Raw genomic sequence first — 26,620 nt, forward strand, 5'->3', positions numbered from 1 at the left:
TGGAAAAGTTCTTGGCAGATTATTTCACTTTAAACAAGACATTTTTCCCATTTTATAAATAAACTTTTTTATCAATGTACTAATATATTTGCCCTAGAAACTAAACTAAAACACTTGGTGAGAGTTTGAGTTTTTGCAGTGCAGGATAATTTTAGTGCATTACAAGTTGTTGCTCATGATTTGTCACTCAGTTTTGTGCAGAAACGCCTAAAATGAGCCTGTAATGTTTTCTATGTACTTTGACCTTAACAAGGCTGTTTTTTTTTCTTCTATTGTTGGGAATCTAAACTAACTTCAGCTCATTGTGCCATTAAATATCAGTTTGTTTAATCAAAAAAAGACTAAATACTGTCGTTTTAGCAGGTGAGATCTTCCTTCTGCACAACTTTCCCCTAGCTGAGCTGCACCTCTAACCCAGTGAAGTTTATTCTGCACAAAGATTATTTTTATATATAATATGATTTAACTCAATAATTAGAAACTCAAAAAAATTCACTTTTAGGTGTTTTTGTGGGCTTTTTCCTCAAATTATTTTGTTTAAATCTATAAAATATGCTAATTATAATCACATTGCAGACAGAAACAACAGAAAAATTAAATAAATCTGAGGGAATTTAGAAAAAGGCATAAAATTACCTTTAAAGAGGCGCTGCTATGTGTTTTCCAGGCACATTGTCCAGATCCCTCTTGAAAATGAGATCTAGATCTCAACACAGTTTACCTGGTTAAATAAAGGAAATAAAAACAATTTTAAAAAATCATGTAATTTTATAGCACAATCAAGTAACCATGCTCAGTTGTTATAAAAATGCTACATTTATCAAACATGATTTTAAATAAATGTAACTTTGCAATTTAATGGCTTGAAACATAAAATAAAGCTAAAAAAAAAATCAATTTAACATTTCACACATCCTCTTTAAAGTGAAATCCAAAATTGTTTTTGAGGTAGATTTGAAAAATGACANAAACAGAAAAAGAGAATAATAGTAATAATGTTATAAATAAAAATACAACATTTCAAGATGGTATCAATCCAACACAAATATCGACTTGGTATCGATATTATGGATCGATCCCTGTAGATGTTAGCTTCTCTGTTAGCATATAACAACAATGCACTTAACTAATTATTCGCACTTATGATAATTTGAATCATTTAATCAGTGGCATACACATCAATGGACCAAACTAGGTGCTTTCTTATTGTGTACTCAAACTTCTGAATTCAAAGTGAAAGCATAATTTAGCATTTTTCAGAAAAATAAAAGTCAAAATTCCCAACATGTGGATAAATTAAGGTGCTATCTGCAGGTACACCCTCATCCCAACCTCCTTCATCCTGGGTCTGGGCGGCTCCCCTCTGTGGTCGGCTAAATGCACCTACCTGACCATCAGTGGGAATGTGCAAGCTGCCAAGGACAATAAGAAGGGTGCTGATGTGGTCAACCACTACTTTGGGATCTTCTTCTTCATCTTCCAGTCATCTGCAGTTTGGGGAAACCTGATGTCGTCGCTGATCTTTGGGCAGGACAGCAACATCGGTAAGCAGACGATCCAGTAAAGCTTAATGTCAGCCATATTAGTCAAGTTAGAGGCTTACAAACAAGCTGAGATTACACTTTAACATTAGCTTCTGCTAAATACTGCGTTAGTGTAGCGCTCTAGCATTAGCTTTTCCTAAATACTGTGTAGGTGTAGCGCTCTAGCATTAGCAGAACTAATGTTTATAATTAATAGTTTTGGGGTTAGAGCAACTAACCCTAAAGCACTGCTAACTTTTTAGCTAGCAGTGCCCACCACTGCTCTTGGCTGTTTATAATTTCTGACTGTTGACAATAACTATATTCATTTTAGTAGTTTCCCTCTGATGCCAACAACCTCATAACACTTCTTCCCAGGTTATTTGGCAGCAACATATGTTTCTTGAAGGTCACTGCATGGCGCACACACGAAGTTACCATCATGGTTTAAATGTTTTCTTATCAGTTTATAAATGATTAACTGATGGGTTTCTCCAGAAAGGACATTCTTGTTTTATTTTCTTCCTGTTCTGATAGATTAGATTCAACTTTGCAAATTGACCATGGAATAAATTTCCAAGGTCATGTTACATGACCTTGGAAAATTGTCAAACCAAACAAAAAAAGAAAGAAAAACACCTTTAAATGCCACGCCATCACCTTAAAACACAAGTGGAAAAATAGACAAAGACTCACAAAGACAACATTTCCCCTTAGATGAACCCTAAAAAGCAGTGGAAACCAACATCTCTGCAGGTTTTGCTTTCTCTATTTTCTTGGTGTATTTAACATTTGCATGTGTTTATTTCTTCCAGCTAACATTCCAGAGGATATCCTAAGCACCTGTGGAGCACATGGTTGTGGAATCACTCTTGAAACCAATAGCAACAGTACCAATGGTACCACCTCCAGCAGACCTGCACAGAAGCTGATATGGACGCTTCTTGGGTGCTACATTGGTAATTTCAGAGTTTTGTTCTTCCTCACAAAACACCTTTGGTTGCAGTTTGACTAGAAAAAATGAAGGGGTGTCCATGCATCCTAGAAAAGGTCTTAAATTGTCCAAAATTCTTTTAAAAAAGTAAGTTGGCCTTAAATACTTAGATTTTTAGTCTTAGGACTTTTTCTTGTTTGACTTTTCTGTCATGCAAAAGTTAGAGTCACACATAGACATCTTCATTTTGTTTTGTTGTTGCATTTCAGTTGTACTTAGAACTGGGAATCTTCAGCTTCCCAGTCAGTAAAATCAACTGGGAATTTGGAAGCAACTCCGACTATACCAAGTATAAATCTAGTTTCAAAATGGCCGCTCTTGCATCAACAGTAGCCAGATGTGGTGGAAACGTGATTATTTTACAAAACACACGTAAGGGTGAGTCTAACATTAATGGCACATATAGAGCCTCAAACAAAAATTTAAAATGGTGTTTTATTACGGAAAGTAATGCTTACAATTATTCTAAGAGCTACTGCAAAGAATGTCTATGGAAAATGATTAGTCACTGAAAAAAGAGAAAAAGCCATGATTCTGAGAAAAAAGTTAATTCTGAAAATAAAGTTAGAATTCTGAGAAAAAAAATAATTTATGAGGAAAAATAATGGTTTTCCCAGTGGTCCTAATCTTTTTCCCTAATTTTGTGCTTCGCCATGTTAAAATTCTGACTTCTTAACTTCAACACTTTTACCTTGAGGCTTACGTGAAATCCACCTACAGCTTCCGCTGTAAATGGAACGCAGCATATGCTAACATGCACTTGCTAGCTAGGTAGCTAGCGTTTTTTGCGTATAACATGTCAGCGCAAATTTACACGGGCAAAATTCCTACATTTCTTTTGAGAAATAGGTCTTAAATCCCATTCATAATGGAGTCTTAAATCTCAGTTGACGAGATGTTTTTCTCGTAGGTGTTGGCATTATAGCGATACTCATCATATCGATATTTCTGGACAACATCGACCACGAGCAGACCAGCCAGTTTCGGGGGAACCGGGAACCGTTCTGCCACACGTTCCTGGCCACGTTCAGGCTGCTGAAGGACTGGAGGCTCCTGACGCTCATCCCACTCACCATGTACAGCGGCTTCGAGCAGAGCTTCCTCTCCGGGGAGTACACCAAAGTAAGGACACGTCAAAAAAAAGAAAAAACAAAAATCAAGTTGGTGCTAGAACGAGAGAGCATCATTACTTAGATTCACTGGTGTTGCTACATTATGGTCCACTGCTCAAATGTGACTCACAATTATGGGTTTTTGAAATGGTTCATCTTTCAGTCAGCAAACAGCATTAACTTATTGCCAAAAAAACAGCATGGTGTCCTTTTTTAAACCTTTGAACTGTCTTTAGGAGCAGCCGAGACCCAAATGGAAGTACAAAAAGGTGCAAAATACTAATTTTGTATCATAGATCCCCTTTAACATTACAAATGTAATTCTAAGTCTCAGATTTTTATTATTAAAAAGATTTTTAAAGAATGTTGCATCTTGTTCTTCCAGTCCAGAATAACATCGCATAAAATCCCCCCAAAATACAGTAAAGTTTAGGGTTGTAAAGTGAGAATATTAAACCCATAAAGGTATAAATACTTTTGGAGGTTTACTCAGATGCCTTCGCTTCGAAGCGAAAAAAGTAGGAATATCTTACAAAAACATTGCAACTATCTGCTGCCATTTTGAGTTTGTTGACGTTTCATCAACCACCTGCGAGACGTGAACCCATTTTGCTGCCTCTCTTCTCAGAACTACGTAACTTGCGCTTTGGGGATCCACTATGTCGGCTACGTGATGATGTGCTTCGGAGCGGCTAATTCGCTCTGCTCCTTCCTGTTCGGGAGAATCGCCCGCTATACCGGAAGGGCCGCCCTCTTCTTCTTTGGTAAAAACTCATTTTCTTATATGTAAACTGTTTATGTAAAGATACGTTCATACAGCATGTCTTGAGGTTTAGGCCCGATGTATTCTTTGTTCTTTTGCGTGGTCGTTCTTGCTGCTAGCTAATGATGCTTCTGCACAAAGCGACACGCATGCGCAGAAGATGAACATTCACGTCACACAGAAGCGCATTGTTTACGGAAGTGATAATGGATTAAACAGTTTATAGATAATTTTAAATGTTTATTCAGTAATGAGTGCTGATTTAGCACCACATATGGAAGTGGCACAGGTCGGATTTTTTTGTTTTTTATTTTATTTTATTTAGTGAAAAGATCGGAATTGTGCTGATCAGACTGCGGTGAAAAAGCCGGTTATAGACAGAGTTGGGAAGTAACTACTTACATTTACTTAATTACATTTACTTAAGTAACTTTTTGGAGGAAAAAAACTCTTAGGAGTATTTTTACTACGCTGTACATTTTATCTGAGTAATTTTATTATGACGTCTCGCTAACTGAGTAAAAATCCTGCATTTTCTACCCACTAAATAAAATACAAACGTTTCATTTCGTCTTTTATTTGAATAAAATATGTTGAAGTAGTGCTGCCAATGGTAAAAGCTCGGTAGCCATAGATGTTTGTAACCAGAGGAATCTTCTGTTTTCAGCCGCTGCGACCAACTTGGCCTGCATCATCGCCCTCCTGATCTGGAAGCCTCATCCTGACCAGTTGCCTGTGTTTTTCGTTTTTACCGCTCTGTGGGGTATGGCGGACGCTATCTGGCAAACTCAGACTAATGGTAAGAAAACCCTAAAACCTCTGCTTTGATGCTTTCATGTTCAGAAAGCAGGAAGAACATCTGGAAAGAACCTAGAAGCAGTTTGACCCGATGATATTTGTTGTTTTCTACCTTTTGTTTTGTTCAGAACTAATTATGGTTTCAGATTCAACTGCTGTAACTTGTCCTGGTTGGTACCTAAATGACATTTACTGCTCATGTAGAAATCTGAAAGATCTTTTACAGGAACTAATTTTCAATTTTACTGATAAACATTTTACAAAAATCTTGCCCTATAAACTGGGTGATGTCTTCAGTAGTTGCTTCAATATTTCTACACAATGTTTTTTCCTCATGATGCCATCCATATTGTGATGTGCACCAGTTCCTCCTGCAGCAAAGCAGCCTCACAACATGATACTTCCACCAACATACATCAAGCATCCCGGTTTTTCCTCCAAATGGTCATTAAGCCCAAACAGTTGCACTTTATTATCATTAGACCACAGGACATGTTCCCAAAGATGAAGATTTTTGTCCCTGTGGACATTTGAACATTTGGAGTCATGGCTTCTTCCTGGCGGAGCGGCTTTTCAGCCCATATTGGTACATGACAAGTTTTAATTTGGATATTGACACTGTCTTACCAACTTTAGCCAGATTCTTCACAAGGTTTCTAGTTCTGGGGTCAATCTGCATATTTCTGATAAAAACCCGTCTCCTTCTTGGACAGTATGATGGTTGGACATTTACATCACATCTAGATTTGCATGTAAATGTTTGAACTAATGAATGCGGCGCCTTTAAGCATCTGGAAATTGTTCCCAAGGATTAACCATACTTCTACAAAACTGGTTTCAACTGCATGTGCACAAGATTAACAATAAAAACAGCTGAGTTTACCTTCAAATTGACCTGTCACCTGTTCTGTTGCAGCTCTTTATGGTGTCCTCTTCCCGCGGGACAAAGAGGCTGCTTTCGCCAACTACCGCATGTGGGAGTCGCTTGGTTTTGTCATCGCCTTCGCCTACAGCACCTTCCTGTGCGTGGAGTATAAACTGTACATCGTGCTGGCTGTTCTGGTGATAAGCATGATCACCTACCCCATCGTGGAGTATTACGAGTACAAGAATCCTACCGAGCCCATTGAACAGGCCGCCTATGAGATTCCCAAAAACAAAGCAGATGAAGCGGGCATCATTAGTCAGACTTGGATGTAGACGTGTTGACATTTTATTGTTTCCTTCTTGACTGCTAATCCAGAACTCCTGCAACTGAAACTGAAAAAAAGTAAAATAACAGTAAAAAGGTAGAAAGCCTTTACTTTTTCTTAAATAGACGTCCTCTTGTTGGTTTTCTGGACTTTTTTTGCACTGATAAAACCAGATCAAATGTCAGAATATAAAATTTAACATTAAGTTAAAAGCAGAAACTGACATCACAAACTGATTTTTAATGTTTTTAATCTTTTAAAGGTGAACCCTTGAACAGGTTAGGATAAGTCTATGTATGAGCAAACATTTTGTAGCTCCTCCTGGGTTGCTAGGTAACAGGCTGGGCTCTGTGGGGGTTGCTAGGCAACCATGTAGCACGGTGGAAAGTTTTTGAAATGTACTATTTTTAAGACAAAAAAGCATCAACTTATTGCAGATTTTTATTTTTCTTAAGCGTTTGTGGGTTTTCTTTTAGTGAATTTTGCACATTATGTCCTCTTTAAAAACATTAAATAAAAATGTCTTTTAGTTAAATTGATAGGTTTTAATGTTATTTCTGTAAATGTATGTGTATTTTTAACTATCTGCTCAAAAACCAACAGCCTTCTTACAATAAACTATGTTTTTACTCCACTGTAGATGTAATTAAATTTATACTGTTTGTGTAAGTTTAAGTAATAAATGTGTTAATTTGAGCATTTTGTAATTGACATAACAGGTAATTTGAAGGGCTTACGGGTAAACAAAGGAAAGAGGTAAATAAATATGCATTAAAGACAAGAAATGCACAAAATACATCTAACATCGAATTTTAAATAAATATCTTAGTAATCTGCAGCAGACAATGTTTTAATTTTTAGGTTTTAATTTAGTTGCTTAGTTCTGCTACTGGAAACAATCATTAAAAAAAAGTCCATAAAGACTTGAGAGGTTAATATGTTACATACCCAACAAAATCTATCATTTATATGAATTTTAAATTTAAGTCGAGTCCAAAACAACACCTTCTAATAGGTGCTTACCTCTATTTTAATATTTTCTACCAATTTTTTGTCCTTCCACTTAACTTTCCATTAAGATTCTTGGAAGCAGCACTGAAATTTTTTTTTTATTTAAAAAAACATTATTTTTGTGACAAAGTGCTTCCAACCTAGCGACTTTGGCCCACACAGCAAAAGGTTTGGACACCAATATTAAATATTTTACCAGTCCGAACCTGGAAAAAAAATCAAACTCCAGACTGTGAAAGAACGTCGTCACCGATGACGCAAGCTGAGGTTTTTCGCAGAGGCAGCATTAACATCATAAGGAACACCAGGAGACCAACGTGTTGCATTTCAGATGGTGCTTTTATTGCAATGTGTTGCATTCCCACATTCAAAGATGTTATAGATTTGTTAGTCAAAGCATCATTTCCACAAGGTTGGCATCCTCACCTTGGAAACAAAAAGCAGAGGGACCAAATGCACGAGGTGTTTGTGTTTTGAGTGTAGTCGAGAAGTGTGTGTCGGTGTGTGTGTGTTTCTGTGTAAACTTGAGAGCAGCCACGAACATATGAATGAACAAACCTCCGAGTTTGGACTTCCAGTAGACGAAAACCAAACCAAACAAACAAAAAATAAAGAAAAATAAGAGTTTCGTTTGTCTTATAGCCTCCAGGGCTCTCACTCCCCTCTGGGACTGGACCCGGCCTGAGACTGATTGTCTACAACATTCTCAAAGAAAAAGGTAGATTTATTTTATTTTCACGTTACACACCTGAACGAGAGAGAGCGGGAGGGTCTGAGGGTTTTTAAAAGACTCCGAGAGAGAAAAAGAAAACATAACATGCATAAAATTCTCCCAGGTGAACACTGTCACTCATATTGTCTTGTAATAGCTGCTCTGATGCCTCTTTAAAAACAAACTTTACATGAGTTCTATATACAAAACTGGACAAAGAAATGAGTAAAATGTATATTATATATTTGTCTATATATTTATATATCTATTTATATTAATTTTTTACAAGGGAGGAAGTGGAACCTTGGTCTCTTCTCTTAAAATATCCACCCAGAGAAACAAAAGTGGTGAGAAAAAACTAAACCTTCGCTTAAGGCAGCACGTATAATACTCGACAACTGACGCCGTGGTGAGAATAGCTTCGAAAACCTGCATTAGGAATGAGCTGGAAGGAAATCCCGGTTGTTCAACAACTTTAAAAAATAAAACTAAAAAACCGCTGCAAGGACTCCCAATAAAACACAAGCAAAAACAGAGAAGACAAGCGACACGAGTGGTGCGTTGTCATTTACATCAGTGCACAATCGTTTGGACAGGTAAGAGGTAAGGTCTCACACTTCCCACTGACATAGAGAGAGAGAAAGAGAGAGAGAGAGGAAAGCAAACGCTGCTGCAGAAAACGGCCGGGAGCAGGAATGTTCAGAGTTCAAGCCAGAAAGGAGGATATTAAGAGTTCAACAGTGCAGAAAGGAGGGAGAGGATGTCACCTGAAGAAGAACAGCATAGTTGTTACGATAAACCCACAGAGAAAGCAGCTGCTGTGTACAATTTTTAGCTCGATTTTGTTTTCCCCAAAATGGCTCCAGTTCACCTGAACTTAAATTTTTACCAAAAAGCAGTTCTCAAAAGTCTACAAAACCCACTGAAAATGGGGCTTTTTAAAATTATTTCAACAGATTTTCTGCTTAATTCAACTGAAAAACAAACAGACCAAACAAAAACAGGTTCGTTTGTGTAAAACAACCTTGTTGCACAACTTTTGAAACTTTAATTTCAAAAAGTCTCAAAAGTTTTGAGCATTCATGTTCTGGAAACAGTTAACATGAATTTTTAAATAAATCTGATTAACCAGAAAGAAACGATAGCTAGAGCTAAATGCACAAAATACGACAGAAAGTCTCCAGTGGTAAAAACCCCTTATCCAAAATGTCAGTAGAGCTAACGCTGAAGCACTATTCCAAAATGGCATTTAGCTAACGGTCTAAATTCAACCACTCCATGTAAAAATTACACATTATATCGATCTCGGCAGGTAAAAATTGTTGTTGTACACCTGTCTACATGGTTATGCTTCAGGTAATGATTATTTGGAAAAGATTTTCTCTTGTTTCATCTAATAGTCGTTGATTAACTCTGTTGCTAATTTTGGCTAATTAACCACGGCAGGGGTTCGGTACAGCAATGCATTCTGGGGATAAAATAAGCGTCACTATCGCGGGTGGAGAACGTGAGAAAAAAAAAGGTTACCGGAGAAAACTGAACTGCTCCGTAAATAATCTTCTCCACTTAAAAATAAAAGCATGATAATTAGAACACAAATGCCCCCAATTATAACCTCCTACGTTAATAGTTCAAATTAGACATTTGTATGAATTAAAACTGACATCTAAAATAATTTTGGAACTGTCGCAGAAGCCGATATTGATGGCTGTATGCAAAAATGTAGCTCTGCTATTAGCACGTTAACCCAGAAGCCTCATTGCACAAACATATAATACAGAAAAAGGTAATTAAAAATTTACACGGTATAAATGAAAATATGTTTTGACTTCAGAGAGACTTAGAAAACTTCTCAAGATGCTAATAAACAGAACACTACTGATTTAGGATGTGTAAACAATACAGCTTTTTAAATATTTTGTTTGTTTTTCAGATGAATACAAAACATTTGACACAACAGAAGTGGAAAAAAGTTTTGAAATTATTTATCTTGATCTAAATGTCAAACTTTATATTTTAGCTGAGTTTTGTAGACTTTCAGGAGCCACTTTATCTCCGAATGCTAATCTGATTTTAATGGCCTTTTTCACCCCGAGCGGATCCGGATATATAAAGTGCAGAATTAGATTGTATTTGCAAGTTCCTGGGATAATCTGATTAATCTACATGTGTAAAAAAAAGTCATTTATACAGTAAAAATGTTTTTTTTTTTCTCATTTAAAAAAAAACCTGGTTAACAAGGTTATTGTTAATCAGCAAATATATACACGAGGCACCTCAAGTTTGGTATAAAGTATTCGGTTGAAGAATGAGACTGAAAGCTGATAGGTCATCAAACACGGGTTTGTTTTCTTCTTTAAATGAATGGCTTAGTGTTGCTCCAGTGTAACTTCTACATTACAAATGAGGAAATGCTTGTTTAGGTAAGGTGCATAGCTAATGGTTGCAATGTTTATTTTTTTTCCTGTAAACACGTGATAGCACTTCGGGCTCAAAAAGACGGCATTGGCAGAGTCTAAACTGAGCAAACTTTGGGACATCACAGGGTTTCAACGCTGATAGGCCACTCTGAAAAGACGGAAACGAGCATGCAGAAGAACCGGAAACGAAGAAGAGCCGCTACATTATGTGTTGTCCAGTGACGATGAGGTTTGCATATGAAATCCATCAAACGCGTTGAAGCTTTGGTCATTTTTTTTTTTTTTTACTACTGACGGAGGCAGAAAATGATAAAAATACCCAAACGGATCAGTCAGAAACTCAACGCTTCCCCTGAAAACCAAGGCTCCACTCTCCCAGCTCTGCTTAAACCTTCTATCAACAGAGAAAATTAAATAATATGGCCTTTTTTCTTTTAAATTAACCCGTACAAAAAGCCAGTCCACACCGCTTCTCTCTCTCTCTCTTTCTCTCTCTCTCTCTTTCTCTCAATAAAATCACATTCAGCAGTCGCTTTAAAAAATAAAAACAAACCATTCTCTGGCATAGTTTATCTGAATAAAACACCCACAGGTAACTGTGCAGGGTCTGAAAGAGTCAAAAAGAGAAACCGAACATGACATCTTCGTCTGTTTCCATCTCAGAGAACACCAGATATACAGTATTAATCGCTTACACACACACACACACACACACACACACACACACACACACACACACACACACACACACTCTTCATGTACAAACATACATCATCTTTAAAACAAAAATAAGAAGGTAGAAAAATAAAAACATGACAGAGGCGAGTAGTTATTTACCACAAACTCGGAGCTAGTTGTTTTTCTGTTGATTCTGAACAAATATGCATTCACATTTCTGTTATATACATTAACATCATGAGACAAACGTTAAAAACCCGATACCAGCGAACTGTAGTGAGGAAAGAGGGACTGCTTTTTGTTTTCTGTTTTTTTTTTTTGCACTGAAAGGCTGTTGCATAACGAAACATTTCACCTTTTTGTTTTTGGGTGTGTTTTGGCTCGTTTCTGTTGCAGAAAGAGCTGCTGAGTGTCTCCGTTTATTATCCGGACTGTAGAGGAAACCGTTTTTGGGAATGCCTTTTCCATGCAGGAAAGAGGAAGAGGAGCGATGCTGTGTGTGGGGAAATATCTCTGTGGTTTAATAAAACGACACAATTGGGGGTGTGATGTGGTGGCGAAGGGGTTTTAAGCACAACCCACATATGGAGGCCTTAGTCCTCGACGCAGCTGTCGCACGTTCGATTCCCGACATGGTGACCTTTGCTGCATGTCTTCCCCTTCTCTCATTACCCACTTTCCTGTCAATTAACTATCAAATAAAGGCCACTAGAGCAAAAAAAAAAATATATATAAAATTTCCATTCAGATGTGTGCACAAAATAAAAACATTTTAGCTGCAATTTGCCAGTAAAATCAGCTTCTTCATCGTTTCAGAACTTGAATTTAAATGTTTTGCAAATGAGGGCCGACATTTTGAAATCTTTTAAAAACACAGAAAATATAAATTAATCTCTGGGTGACATCTGGAAAACCATTAACGGGTTCCCCAGTTACTAGCTTCTTTTTGTTGAATAAAACAATGCATTAATTGGATGAAAAATTAAGTAGGGATCAAATGCAATTTACCTAATAAGTTATTTTGTCTGGTAATCAGTAGCTGGGTTTCCATTACAAATGTGAGCAAAACTTTCTAAATATTCCGCTAATGTCAAAAAACACCATTTTGCAATTGCAGTATTTCTATTAAATGAGAAATGCAATTTAAATCACATGTGAATAATTATATTAAAAAGATAAAACCCTGACGCCATTTCTCATCTAGGACAAGAAGAGTCCAACTTTAGCTTGAGTTCAGAGTTTCCTGTTTATTATTCATCAATATAAACACATCTGAGGTAAAACATTGATCGATATTAAGTCTACTTCATCCCAAAAAATGGTCAAAATTTTAACACAAACAGGAACATTTCTGTTGTTTTGCTGAATTATTTTAAGTCAGAAGTTTTATTTGGGTTGATTTGAATGGTTTGAAATAGACAAAAGTGCAAAGTGATTTCCGCATCACACAGCATCGCTGGAGGAGTTAGCAAGTGGAATGTCGACTTGAAATATGATCGTTATGTAAGTTTTGCATAATATTCCAGGGTTTAAAAGCCGCAATTCACCTAATTATCATCAGAAATAAGTTGGAATTGGAGTAAAAGTTTATTTTTTATCGAGTGAATGTGACGCCTCTCGCCTCCAATCCATCGGGAGAGAAAGGGAGAGAAAGAATAATTCACTCATTTTCCACTGGATGCTTCCTAATTCATCTCAGTATAAAACAAAAACTGCATTTTTTTCCTACTTCTGCAACAATTTAGCATATTTAAAGGCAACGTCTCAGCAGGGATGTTTTTATATAACAAAAAGTGGATTTTTTTCCTCATTTTCAATCCTTATGTTTGTTATGACTTTGAGAGACAGTGTATGACCGATCAACAGTAGTCAATAGAAAACTGTACATGTGAGCAGCCAGCGGAGTGACGTCATCAGAGGTGGAGGGAGATGAACTCCCGATTGGATGAACACGGTTTAACCAGGAGGAAAGCTCCACTTGAATTCCTGACATCTTTAAATTAATCACCAATCACAAATCTCTGTTAGGAAGTTTATCGCTAAAGCCTCTACTTAAATTTCATTATATATGGGAACAATAACAGAAAGCGCGTCATTTGCTGCGGCACGGGGCAGCAAACGACGCGACTTTAGCTATTATTTTAATTTTTATACAACGGTTACAAACAAATGTGCTGTTTTTTTTGTACAAAAACAGGAGAAAGCAAAAATAAACATGGCTAACTAGCTCCCTGGAAAATAAAACTATTTATATTTGGGGGAAAAAAAAAAAGGGAGCCACTAATTTATTTTTTTCAAAGTCAAATCGCTTAAAATTTCACATTTTTAGAAGCTGGAATAACTTCCTCCTCCACTGCAACATGTAGCTGTGTCACAATATGTCAAAATAAAATCTCAAAAATGAGCAGACATTATTACAACTTATTTAAATCTAATAAAAACAAAAAAAAATAAATGGATCGAATCAAATTATACATTTTTCTTTTTCTGAGTATTCAATTAATTACATTTCTTTTTATCTCAAAAGGAAAGCAGTTACAAGATAATAGGTTAGCTCACCCCCAAAGTCTTTGTCCTTCTGTAATGTACAAATACTACCCGCCTGCATGATGCATGTGGCAAACAACACTGATAGGCTGAGAGGAACCGTGAAGACACAAAGAGAATGAGGAGGAGAGGAAGAACCCTGCCGGGCTTCTGGATTCACATCTGCTGAGGTGAGGCTAAAATGTGATGGACAAGACAGTTAAATAATCATAACAGTCTGTTTTTATACTCTGACAGAAATAAAAAATAAAGAAAGACATCTAAGTTCAAAACTGAGCAGCATCCCCTCTGACTCCCATCCATCTGTCCGTCCCGGTTGGTGTCAAAGCTTGTTCTGGAGGTCGTAATGATGATGATGATGATGATGATGACGGAGAGAGAGCAGATTTTTTTTAAACAACCCAAAACATAAAAAATAAAACCAGAATAGAAAAAAAAAGAAGAAGCAGAGCTTGGGAGAAACTCGCACTTCCACCAGGCACTGCAGCAGATAGAGAGGACCAGAACCAGAACCAGCTGATACTGAGCATCTATCCCACAATGCCGCTGAGGTCTGAAACCTTAACATTCCCACATCGCTGAGAGAGAAAGAGACGAACAGAAGCGACACAAACAAAGGGAGATCAAAAGCCAGAGGTGCTGCTGATGTGCGGGCGTTCCCGCCATCAAGACAGAAAGACAAAACAGAAAGAGAGAAAGAAAGAAAGAGAGAAAGAGAGAGAAAGAAAGAGAGAAAGAGAAAGAAAGAGAGAGAAAGAAAGAGAGAAAGAGAAAGAAAGAGAGAGAAAGAGAGAGAGAAAGAGAAAGAAAGAGAGAGAAAGAGAGAGAGAGAAAGAAAGAAAGAAAGAAAGAAAGAAAGAAAGAAAGAAAGAAAGAAAGAAAGAAAGAAAGAAAGAAAGAAAGAAAGAAAGAAGGAAAGAAAGGAGGAGGAGGTCGGCCCTGATTTGACAGTGACGAAAACTTGGCAAATCTACAATGACGTCGCAGTTGTTTTGTCTTGGGTCAGGAAGCAGGAAGTAGGTCACCGAGAAATGAGCAGCAAGACAACACTGCCTTTAATAGGCTGAGGCAGACAGACAGGTTGTCAGACAGATTAGACAGGCAGGTTTAAATAACACCGCTGCTCCTTTAAGTTCTGGCCCGGTGAAGTGACCAGGCCCCTCCACCGACACCCGCCGACTCCGTCCGTCCGACAGGTGAGACGGAGACAGCGATGGGTCTGGTGCGCCGGCCTCCAAAGCAGCGGCGGCGGTAAAGAACAGTGGGAGGGAGCAGGAGAGCCAACGGGATGGGGCGGGCGTCACTCAGTGAGGAGCTGCTGGAGGAGGCTCTTCTGCTGGGCCTGGCTGGTCTGCGAGCCCTGGGGAACGGGGCCCTTCTGGGGAGCCGCGGCCCCCATCGAGCCCTGGTTCAGGTAGGAGTCGCTGCCGACGAGGTTCACCGTGCACTGGACGTCAGCAAACACCTGGACCTGCTGCACCTGCAGACACAGGCGCAAAGAGCTGAAAAGGAGGCTTCATGGATGGATGAGGAAGTTCAAACCATCATCATATCCCCTACTCCAACGTCTCTCTGCCCAGACAGACATTAAAGGAGGGGCAGCAAATCTAATGCAGTGGATTATCAGTGCTTGCCAACAACTGATGGTGTCATCCAGACTTGTTAAATATCATCAACGCTGCTCTGAAGTTGAGCTGGTAGCATGCCATTACAGTTACAAACTGTAAGCGTTGCTACGACTCTTCAGTTAGAGTCGTAGCAACGCTGATCGCAGCACAGCTTCACCATCTACAACCACTTTTTGAATTTACTCGAATGTTATGAGTTGCAACAACGTTTAATTTCCAACTGGAATAAATTACGTATTTTTGAAGCTGAATTGACCATATCCCTTACTCCAACATCTTTCTAACCATCAGCGTGTAGGTCTCACCAACCTGCTGTTCGCTGCACACTGAGCTGACGTTGCTGAGGTTACTGTTGCTCATGCCAACCGCCTGTCCCATGGGAGGTAAAGAGCTGACGCCGCCTGTGCCTCCAGCCATGGAGACGGTGATGCTCATGTTGTTGTACACCCCCTGCTGGCCAAACGCCTGTCCTGCACTCTGTCCTGACTGACTGAACAGGCTGTAGGAGAAGAAAGGAGTTCAGACCCAATGTAATACAAGCTATAAATTGATGAGAAAAGCATCGATAATGAGAGCGAGTCCTTACCCGCCCAGGCCTGTCTGCTGCCAGCTCTTCATGTCTGGTGACTGGTAGCCAGGAGTTGGTGCCTGCTGAAGCAGGGGACTCTGGGAGGTGGAGTTCTGAGGTGATAACAATGGGCTTGTGGGGCTCATCTCAGGAGGAAATGGGGGGTCTTGTTGCACCGCAGCTGTGGAAAAGAAACCGTTTCATCGCAAAACTGGAATCCAGCCGTTTTAAAAGTGTTGTAAAGCTGTTTATAAAATATATCTTCATTGTGTCTGGAACTTATTTTTTTTCTTTTAAGATATATCTCCATCTCAAAATATCAAAACATTTTCAGAATCAAATCTCAGACTCTGTTTGTGGAGGATTTTCAAAGTGTAAATGCAATATTTAACTTTTTAAAACATTTAAAAGCATATAGGCTGTAAATATGGAAGCTGAAGAAACATGAAATAAGAATGGATAGATGCAAAAAGTGCTCAAACAGAGGAATAGATGAATGGATAAAGTATAGATAGAAGGACATGAATGTTGGACAAAAGGAAGGAAAGAAAGATGAATATCAGAAAAAAGAAAGCAACAAAGACAAATATCTGACAAAAGAATAGAAAGGAACACATGAAAATTGGACAAAAGGGTTGCTAGACCACTACTGGACAGATGTATGTTAGACGAGTTTGGATGAAGGGATGAATGAAGCGATGGATGGATGTATGAAATGGTCTGTAAACCATCTTTTCCCATGTTTTGTCTTCAGACCTTAACCCATTAGATGAACCCTGAACTCCTCAACTTGTTCTAATATCCCAGCTTCCTTGAACTCACCAGACCCTCCAAACTGCTGAAACAGCCCCTGCTGCATCGTCGGGTTCCCGGCGCCATCAAACTGGCCCTGTAAGCCACCCAGCAGCGCCTGGTTGCTCAGGGGCCCCCTGGCGGACATCTTGGTGTCCAACGGGGCCCCCGGCACGGCGCTGAAGTGACTCGGTGAGGTAGGGGTGCTGCCCGCCATCGGGGCAAACCCCGGCGGGAAGCTGAACTGCTGCTGAGACGTCGTCGGGGGGCCCTTGGGTGCCCTGGGGGTTCCCGGGCCCCCGGCCGGCGCGCCCGCCACCATGTTCTGTCTCATGAGCCTGACCTTGTGCTGGAGGAGCTGCTGCTGCTGCCGGTGGTGGATGCTGTACAGTTCCCTCTGACGCTGCGCCAGCATCTGGGCGTTCAGCGGCGGCTGCTAAAGCAATTTACAACACAACAAATTCAGCTTCTACAAACCTAATTTGTCCCAAACGTCATTGCACTGCAAAACACAAAATATTGCAAAGTAATTTTGATCAAGTTTGTAGAGAAAATATCAGAATAAATTTGAAATGAGACAAAAGCAACTTAAAAGTAACTTTCCAGCAAGATATAGGAGGTTGTTTTAAGTCGATAAGAGGAGAAAGTTCAAACTACCATCATATCCCCTACTCCAACATCTCTCATCTCACTTAGAGGGGCAGCAAAAGCAAATAAGGTGGATTAGCAGTGCTTGCCAACAGCTGATACTGTCATCACAGACATGCTACTATTGAATTTCACCTCTACTTCTCAGATATTATAAATTATTTTTAATTTGAACTGAACATATCCCCTACTCCAACATCTCTCTGCAAAGACAGAGATTTAAATAGCAGCATCAAAAGCATATGAGTTGGATTAGCAGAGTTTGCCAACAGGACAGTAGAATTTTGCCTCTGCTACCCAGATATTATAAATTATATTTGAATTGACCATATTCTCAAAAATAAATAAGTTTACATTGTAATCAACATTTAACGCTGGAACTGGAAGAAATTCTAAATATCCAAAATAAATAAACAAAACAACAGAAACAACAAATAAAATGAAGAAAAAAATCAAGCTCTTCTGCCTTCTTGCAGTGCTAACTAGAAACAACCAATCAGAGGCAGGAGGCGGGTCTTAGCGCTGTCAATTACCCTCCATCCCTTGCTCTCTGCTACACTGCAGCTAGCAGAGTGAGTTGTGAATGCTAAGGCTAGTTAACATGGCCACTAATGACGACGGATAAACACTGTGTTGTTTCTACACCATCAAACATTTAGCTGCAATGGTGTGGCTTTTATTTTTTAAAGAGATAAAGTCCTGACTGACCTGTGAGGACATCTGGGGTAGCTGGATTGCCTGTCGGACCCCCATGTTCACTTGCTGGGGTCCTCCTGGGAATGAATTCATGGCTGCCAGCCGGTTCTGGAGCTGGAAATAAAAAGAAAGAAGAAATTTGTCTATTAAAGGTGAACTATTTTGCTTCCTTGAACAGATTATTATAGGTCTCTGGGATAAACAAAACATTTTACATTTACATTTTTTTGCACAAACTCATGCTCAAATAAGATTTTAATCTGGTTAGTTCTGCATATTTTAAGCTGTTTTAGGGCTCTGTCACTTTAAATCAAAATAAGCTGCAGCTGGCCACGCCCCTCCCCAAACTCAAAGTTTACACTCACAGGTGAAAATGGTTGCCAACAGAGGCAGAATTATACAACCGTAGATGCTTGAAAAGCAGAAGTGGAGCTTCCTGCACAAACAACCTCCTTCCATCCAGAAACCCAGCAGAAAAACCAGCTGACCAAACATGCTGGAGCTCTGCTGGGGTTGCTAGGTGGCAGGCGGAAGTCTTGCATCTTTTTCTTCAACTCCACAATAACATCACATAAAATCCACATAAAATACCATAAAGTTTTAGGTTGTAAAGTGACAAAATGTGAAACAACAGAAGAAGTATGAAGACAAGTAAGTTTACTCAGACGCCTTCGTTTAGAAGCAAAAAAGTAGGAAAATCTTACAGGAAGTTCACTGCCAGGAAAACAAAAGCATTTATTACCAAAGATGGCTCTGTGTTTGTTTTATAAGCAGCAGAAAACCAATGGAAGTATAAAAACATGCTAAATGTGAAGTTTGCATAATAGGTCGTCTTAAAAATAAATAAGTGAAGAGTCTGACAGGGTGAGACGAATATTAGTGAGGCGGGAAGCGGCGCTCTCTCTAAGAGCTTCTTAATCAATATGAGGAGAAGAACGGAGACTCGTCATGATGAAGTGTGACAGAGACGGACGCAAAGGGCAGCAAATCAATACCACTGAAAGAAGTACGAGTGTTTCTGTCTGACTCTCGTTACGGATAACACTTTGTCCTTTTGTTAACAGCACTACAACCGTAAATAAATTACATCCATAATGTTTCTATGCATAAAAGCACTGAATCGATAGACGCAGCATCAGCAGCGACAATCTCACCTGCTGCGGGCCCTGCAGTCTCTGCTGCAGCTGCAGCCGCAGCTGGTTGGGCGGCAGCCGCAGCTGGGGGCCCATTCCCTGCGGCCTGGTCAAGCCGGGCCTCAGCCCCATGGGGAAAGCCCCGCGGGGGGCTCCGAATGTCACGCCCTGCTGCCCCACCGCGGCCAGCTCTGGAGGAAACGGAGCCTGTGAAGCTGGGGGGAACTGGGAGGTGTAGGTAGGCGGTTTGGGCTCCATGGAAACCGGGGTGGCAGTGGGTTGCTGGGGTGGCAAATTTTGGGGAAAAGGGTCAAAGCAGGCGCCCTACGAGGGGGGAAAAGCCATTTATTATGATTAAACCATGTCTTCAACTGCTACATTGAAAGAATTAAGAAAAAAACAGAATAAAGTCAAAGACTTACGCCAGGAAATAAGTTGTAAACACATGAAACTGACTGAAAAAGCCACAAAAAAATCTTTGATTTGGGTTCTGTCCAGGTGATAGAAGGCTGGCTTTGTAACCGTCTTTATGTGGCTCTGAAGGTTCAGAGATTTCGGGCCTGATTTCTAGTTTCTTGATGTAATAGCTGAAGCAGTTTGCTGACACTTTAGGTAAATTATCTTCCTGCTCAGATTAAATGGAGGAAGATTGAAAAATCTCTAAAAGATGTTTTTGGCCATTTAGGCATGTTGGTTATTCTAACTGACTTAAAACAAGTTTAGCCTGATTTAACTTCAGACAGTGAGAAAAAAAATGAATCTGTCTGTTTATGAGGCATATGAACTGTTTCAGTTTGGCCTCTAATCAAATATTAGACTGAATTTTGCTACCAAACTGTTTGAATATCAAGAATATTATGCAGAAATCAAAACCTTGAAGACATCTAACTGAAAATCAGGCATTTTCAAGGATTTTAACCATCGGTACAAACCCTGAAGCCGACCCTCTGTGGCTTAAAGAAACCTAACAAAAACCCACTTCCCAAAGTTTTTATTTCCTACATTTTCTGCATCATTTCCAGCCAGTCCAAGGCGTTTACTGGGTTACCTGAACCAGTTTGTCGATACCCAGGGCCTTGTCCAGTTCGGCCAGTTCGCTCTCGTCTGTCCCACTCAGGAAGGACACGAGCTGCTCGATCAGAGCCTTCTCATCGTTTCGGGCTTCAGGTGTGGTCGGAGGGCCCAGCTCTTCGTCCAGCGTGCCCGGCACACGCTGTCTGCTCCGGGAAACACAATCAGATTACATCATGCAGCCTAAAACTAGCTAAAATCATTAGAGTTCAACATCATCAGCACACAAATGATAAGACACTTCAGAAAAACACATGATTATTTGGCCCAATGAGGGAAAATACACCAAAAAGGAGAATAAGTCCGAAAATAAAATCCTGTGGTTAAGTCTGGTTTATTTGTGTAACAAACCGGAATAAAACTAATGATATTCCAGTTATTAATGAAAGGCAGCTCTAAACAAATGGGTTCTCTAGCTTTGATTTCAAGAAACTCAGTGTTTTGGCTGTTTTACAGTTTTCTGGAAGTTTGTTCCAGATCTGTGGTGCATAGAAGCTAAATGCTGCCTCTCCATGTTTGGTTCTGGGGATGCAGAACCAAACATCCCCAGAACCAAACATAGTGCAATTTTATAGCACTATGTTGTCTTCAGTTACTATACAAATGCTGCATATTAAAGATGATTTAAGATATTGAAGTTGTAGTTTAACACACTGAAATTGAGCCTCTGTCTCTTTAAGAAACTGCTGCTCTTTCTGAAGCTCTGCCTCCAGGAAGTCGTCACAAAACGGCTCCTTTATTAACCATTTTAATAACGTTTTTCCAAACGTTCTGAGAAGTAGCGCCTATAACGAGCTCAGCAGATGGGCAGCTGTTTGCTAATTGCTGCTGGCTAGTCTGAAGGAGCTGAGTGGGGGAATCATGTGGGAGGGCTGCTCTGTGAGGCTAAAGCTTTGAAACTGTTTCTCTAGATCTTTCTAAGAAATCATAATGTAGAGTCGAGTATCATCTGGATAGCTGTGATAGTTAATCTTATTACTTTTTATAATCTGAGTTAGTGGGAGCATGTAGGTATTAAATAAGAGGCGTCCAAGAAAGAACCTTGGGGAACGCCACATGTAATTATTTTCATAATTTAAGTTTGAACCAGCTGAGTACTTTGACCAGAGAGTCACTTCAACAACATGGTGAACAGTGTCGAGTGTCAAAGTGGATGGACATTCAGAAGCTACTTAACGTTGATCAACATTGAATGTTCAGGCAGAAACGTTGGAGTAAAACTCCTCCAGAGACAAACATGTAACTTAAAATACTGCAGCAAACTGTAGCACTTACTCTTGTGGCGAAGCTAAGGAGGGTTGTAAAGGAGTTCCATGTCCATCAAAAGACAAAGTGTCAGTCAGAGCCAGAGGCTGGAACTGGGAATCTCCCACATCCATCTTCGTCAGCCCTGGAGAGGAATTTAATAACTTTATCTGGTGGTAAGATCTGGCTGTCAGACTCAAGTATGTAACAGATGACAGAACTGGCAAAGAAAGTGCAAGTTTTTCTTCATTTGATATCAGCTAAATTGTGTTTTTATTGTTGTTTTTATCGTTTTAACTGGTTCTCTTCTGTACCAGTACTCGGAGCAAAAGGGTTGATGACTTCGGTCTCTGGAAAGGGGCTGCTATCCTTGGGGGTCTGGAAGAGGTCTCCCTGTTGTTGGCTTGGAGTGGCAGGGTTGCAAAAATCAAACGATTGCTGTGTCTGGAGGCTGCAGCCTGAGGTCGGGACGCCGTCAACAAGTCCTGAAACCGGAACACAAAGGTCAAGAGGCCACATCGGTTCTGTTTAGTCCCCTTTAATCCAACTCTGGTTCGTTTGCCGAGAAAGTCTGGTTCATTTGGGGAGGTGTGAATGCTAACTGAACTCTGATGTGGACCAAAAGGCAAACTCTGATGGGGTTCGAATGCCAAGTGAACTGGAAACCGCTCCATAAGCAGAAAGCAAACAATAGCACAGTGCATTCTGGGTAAATACAACCAAAACAAACCGGTTAGCCTAGCGCTAGCGGGAGAAATGTCTCATGGTGTTTTACTAAAATCAAAAGATCTGATGGCATTTCATTTTGGTTTTCACTTCATGAAGAACGAAGTTGCGCTCACTGTCGTCTTCAGAGATTTTTATGTTGTTTCCTTCAGTGCAGCGCCCCCACAGGCGAGGAGGGGAACAGGTTTTTAATTAGTTTGGATTGTTTGACTTAGTGCAGAGTGAAAACAAATGACGCCAGCTAAAAATGTAACAAATGATGCAGTTTTGTTCCCCAAAAATCATTTTAAAGATCTAAAATGAGTAAATATTAATTTTCTGGGGGGAAAAAATAAAAAAAATAAAATAAAAAACAAACAAAAAAAAGTCAGACCACTTTAACTGCTTGACTTCACATTTTGCTGACCTTTGACACAAAGTGAGTACCTCTGTTTGGAGTCCCTGGCGGCTCCCTCTTCACATTTACGTTGCGGGGAGTGCAGGCCTCACCGGGCTGCAGGTGTGTGGGGGACTGCAGCTTGACCTGGTGGGACGGGGAGTGCAGCTGGGGGACAGACTGCGGCTGGGACAGGGGCGACTGGAGGTGAGGCACCGGGGACTGGAGCGGAGCCGGGAGCTGCGTGGAGGGAGAGTGGAGCTGGGCGCCGCCTCCGCCGGGATTCACCGACTCCTCGCTGCCCTGCTTGGCTCCGAGCGGACCTCTGAGGCCGGGCAGGAGCTGGCTGAGCGCGTCCGGATCAGCAGGTCCAACAGATAACTACAGGCAGGAGGAAACAGAGCTAAACATCTGGACAGGTGGGAAAGTGGCAACGCTTTATTTAGAGGGGTGAGCCTGACATGAAGGAGTCTCTGTGAATGTTTATTATTGTTGTCATGAGGTTTCATTGAATAAACACTGAACTTTTAATTCAACTTTGGATTAAAAATGTAATTGAAAACAGAATATTGCAAAGCTGACCGTTTTAATGCAACTTTGCATTAAAAGTGCCATTATTTAACAAATAATACAAAGTTTACATTTTTAATATATTTTAAATGCAACTTTTAATTCAACTTTGCATTTAAAATGTAATCAATTACAGAATATTGCAAAGTTGATACTTTTAATGGAATTTTGCATCAAAAAAGTTTATTTACCAGTTATTCACAGAATAATACAAAGTTTACAATTTTAAAATACTTTTAATGCAAGTTTCAATGAAACTTTGCCAAAAAAAGGTAATAATTAACCAAATAATGCAAAGTTGAGACTGTCAGTTTTATGCACACGGCTTCAAATAAAGTGTTACCATGTGAGTGTGACGGACGGGCTTCCAAAGTCCAAGAAAATAAACAATCGACTTTGTTTTTATGGAAACATCCCAGAAGGAAACGTTTCTGTCAGTCGCAGCCTTTCTGTAAACTCTTTAAACGGAAAAATGACGCGTCATGCCGTCATAAACTGGATCCAGACACAAACAGGAAGTTGTGCCGTTTAGTCTGATTTAGTGGCTGCTGATATCGTTTTATGAATGAACTGCTGCTTTTTTCTGATCTACAGGAAATATAAACCTTTCCAGAGATTGAATCCTGTATCTTATACAGCATCAATAAACACAGAGTGAACAATTTCAAGTCTTTATTTGTTGTCATTTTATGAATAACTCTTATAAATGATGAAAACTTAATTCCAATTTTGGCCAATACCAATTCTTCTGTCTGGAATGTCGGTGAATATAGCAAGAAAGTGGCTGAGTTGGCGACAGTGGGGTGACTGCTGTTAGCTGGAAACATGCAGACATGACACGTCAGCCACACGTCTCCCACTGCAGAGCAGAAGACAACAGTGGTTCATTTTTAGACTTCTGCCAAAGTAGATAAGATTTGCTTCACATGCACAGATCTCCCAAAATTAAGAAAATTGGGGACGATTTATGAAAACCCAACTGAAAATCAGCATATTCATAGAAAGTTGAGTGGAAGGAAAAAGTGCACCCAAGGATTAGTGGGAGATTCGCAAGAACAGAACCAGACTTTTCCTCAGTGGTCCAAAGTCCGTTTTTCAGATGATAAACGACTTTATTAGAAAATAAAGTAGAGCGGCGTAATATAAAGATAAGTGGAATCTGACAGGATGAAATGAGAGGAGAGGAAACGTGAAAGAAGAGAGATAAATGTGCTGAGTGTTGATTTCAGGCTGAAGCGTACCGTGGAGTCCCTGCGGTTTTCTCCCAGAGGACTGGATTTGGGGCTGGCGCCGGCCGAGCCGACAGGGATCCCCGGTAGTTTGGGCGTCCCGCCAGGTGGGAAGGACGAACCCGAGCAGGTGAGGCCATCGCCGCTGGCTCTCTTCTCCACCTTCACCCGGACCGTCTGGAGGCTCAGGGCTGACGGAGGTGGGAGGTCGCCCAGGTCCTTCACAGACACGTTTGGTTAGAATCAGGGCTGAAGCCAACAATTATGTTAGTAATTAAATAATCTAACAATGACGATCAATCGATTATTTTGATGATTGATCACTCTGACAGTTCAATAACTAACGATTATTCTGACAACTGACTGATTACTCTGAGGAGTTTTTGGTTCAACATATTTACAGACTATTTTCTATGTCAAATGCAAAACGTTTATATTTTTGTAGTTTTATTTTAATTACTGCTCTGAGTGGATTGTTCTTTCAGCATATGGACTTTTTTGAGTCTGTACTAAAGTTGATGATCATCTCAAACGATTAATCATGATTAATTTGATTAATCGTTCCAGCTCTAGTTAGAATCATTTCCTGAGATGCTGCTGGTGAAACAGATGAAGAATGAATGAAAATCACCTTTTCGTCCGTGTCCAGGAGGAATCGCAGTAGCTGGTGGTCCTGCGGCTCTCTGGAGTTGGACTTGTGGGATGCTGTGCTCAGCGCCGGACTCACTGGCGGCTCCTTCTTGATCTCAACTTCATTTTTATTCCCTCCGTCCTCTGCGGCGGAGGCGGCGTCGTTGGGGCTGCTGTCCTGGAGCAGCCGGTGCAGGATCTTGTGCCGCTCCGTCAGACTGCTGTGGGAAGCGGGGCACTGAGGACCCAGGGAGGGCTGAGGAGGATGAGGTGATGAGTTGTTGTTGTTGGATTCAGCTCCTGTGACACTGGTGTCCAGGAGCTGGTTGAGTCTGGGGTTCCCCAGCGGTGAGGCAGATGGAAGGGGGGCTTTATTCGAGTCCTCTCCCCCGTCTCCCGCTCCCGTTTGGGGCTTTGCCGACAGCGGACGAGTGGAGGAGCCGGTGGGCATACTGGCTTGTCTCTGAAGTCCAGGAGAGGACAGGGGGAAAGACCCTGCCGACCCACCGCTGCTCGGCGCCCCCGAAGGGGACTGGAGCCCCGGCGTGGAGGGGGAGAAGGGGTTCCCCGGGACCCGAGGGCTTCCCCCCAACCCAGGACTGGCTCGCGGCATCCTGGGCGACATAAACGAGGTAGAGGTGGCTGTGTGAGGGCTGCTGAGAGCCGAGGGACTGCTGACCTCCTGGGGGCAGTTCGTCCGGTTGGGCGTCAGGTAGCCTGTTGGTGTGGAGGGGTTGTGTCCGCTGTTGTTGGCGTGAAGGACAGAGCCTTGGTTTGAGTTACTGCCGGGGGGGAACGAAGGGGACCGGGACGGGGTGTGAGCAATACTGCTGGGGGTCGGAGGAAGGCTGGGGTTAGTGTTTTCCTGAGAGCTAGCAGTGTTGTGTTCCCTGAGAGAGAGAGAAGGGGAGAAGGGGGAGAGAGAGGGGGGGAGAAAATAAATGCTACATCAAACTAAAAATAACAGATTTGATACGAATCTACAAGAAAATCTGTTTTATTGATGCAGATTTTGATGTTTGATGTCAATAGCATTATATTAAGGTCACTGTATGAAAATAATTATAATCCGGAACTGACAGGAGCTCGTCAACACTGACATACCATGGCGACCGAGTGTCAGTTGTAGTGGTAGGTACCTAGTGGTAGCTATTATCAGCTGTCGTAGAAGAGGTCCCATCTGACATGGATTCAGTGCAGGAGTTGTCTTTCTCTGTTAAGTCTGAACACCGGCTGTATATTTAAATATGTATGAGAATTATGTTTTAATTAAGATATATTTTATTTCTATTTGTTTGAACTAAAGTTATTCATATGCTACATTCTATCTGAAACAGATAGAGAATGAGGTTAGCAGCCTGTGGCACCCATGGCCACCTTACTTGTGCCACCTTACCCAGTGGTAAGGTGGCACCTTACCCAGTGGTAAGGTGGCACAAGTGGCACCTTACCCGGAAGCCCGTGTCACAAGTGACAGCTTATGGCAACTGTCAACATGTTTTCACTGAGGCTGTTTATTGGAAACTGAAATTTGAGACTGTATAAAATAGAACAGGG

The 26,620-nt window shown here is 40.6% G+C and overlaps 2 protein-coding genes across 5 annotated transcripts in view; one reads left to right on the top strand and one right to left on the bottom strand.

Moving 5' to 3' along the window:
• The window catches only part of unc93a (unc-93 homolog A), a 16,381-nt gene extending 9,303 nt beyond the window's left edge, over positions 1 to 7,078 (top strand). Inside the window, exons 3-8 of the mRNA XM_015043318.1 lie at positions 1,315 to 1,544; positions 2,339 to 2,482; positions 3,428 to 3,639; positions 4,258 to 4,393; positions 5,060 to 5,191; positions 6,107 to 7,078. Of these exons, the coding sequence (XP_014898804.1) occupies positions 1,315 to 1,544; positions 2,339 to 2,482; positions 3,428 to 3,639; positions 4,258 to 4,393; positions 5,060 to 5,191; positions 6,107 to 6,390 (1,138 nt within the window). The 3' untranslated portion in view covers positions 6,391 to 7,078. The remainder of the gene's footprint in view (positions 1 to 1,314; positions 1,545 to 2,338; positions 2,483 to 3,427; positions 3,640 to 4,257; positions 4,394 to 5,059; positions 5,192 to 6,106) is intronic.
• A 7,702-nt stretch (positions 7,079 to 14,780) lies between these two features.
• The window catches only part of ncoa1 (nuclear receptor coactivator 1), a 48,160-nt gene continuing 36,320 nt past the window's right edge, over positions 14,781 to 26,620 (bottom strand). For 2 of the 4 annotated variants that reach the window (XM_015043319.1, XM_015043320.1), the window contains 12 exons: positions 25,065 to 25,953; positions 24,446 to 24,652; positions 22,685 to 23,015; positions 21,847 to 22,023; positions 21,563 to 21,677; positions 20,265 to 20,433; positions 19,238 to 19,540; positions 18,096 to 18,197; positions 16,770 to 17,175; positions 15,966 to 16,128; positions 15,689 to 15,878; positions 14,781 to 15,231 (listed from right to left, as the gene is read on the bottom strand). In XM_015043319.1, the coding sequence (XP_014898805.1) occupies positions 15,052 to 15,231; positions 15,689 to 15,878; positions 15,966 to 16,128; positions 16,770 to 17,175; positions 18,096 to 18,197; positions 19,238 to 19,540; positions 20,265 to 20,433; positions 21,563 to 21,677; positions 21,847 to 22,023; positions 22,685 to 23,015; positions 24,446 to 24,652; positions 25,065 to 25,953 (3,232 nt within the window). In that variant the 3' untranslated portion in view covers positions 14,781 to 15,051. The remainder of the gene's footprint in view (positions 15,232 to 15,688; positions 15,879 to 15,965; positions 16,129 to 16,769; positions 17,176 to 18,095; positions 18,198 to 19,237; positions 19,541 to 20,264; positions 20,434 to 21,562; positions 21,678 to 21,846; positions 22,024 to 22,684; positions 23,016 to 24,445; positions 24,653 to 25,064; positions 25,954 to 26,620) is intronic. The other 2 variants (XM_015043322.1, XM_015043321.1) reach the window with 2 other exon arrangements.

This window comes from Poecilia latipinna, unplaced genomic scaffold (assembly GCF_001443285.1).
Source record: "Poecilia latipinna isolate Pla-1442-1.1 unplaced genomic scaffold, P_latipinna-1.0 Scaffold625, whole genome shotgun sequence".
Taxonomy (NCBI): Eukaryota; Metazoa; Chordata; class Actinopteri; order Cyprinodontiformes; family Poeciliidae; genus Poecilia; species Poecilia latipinna.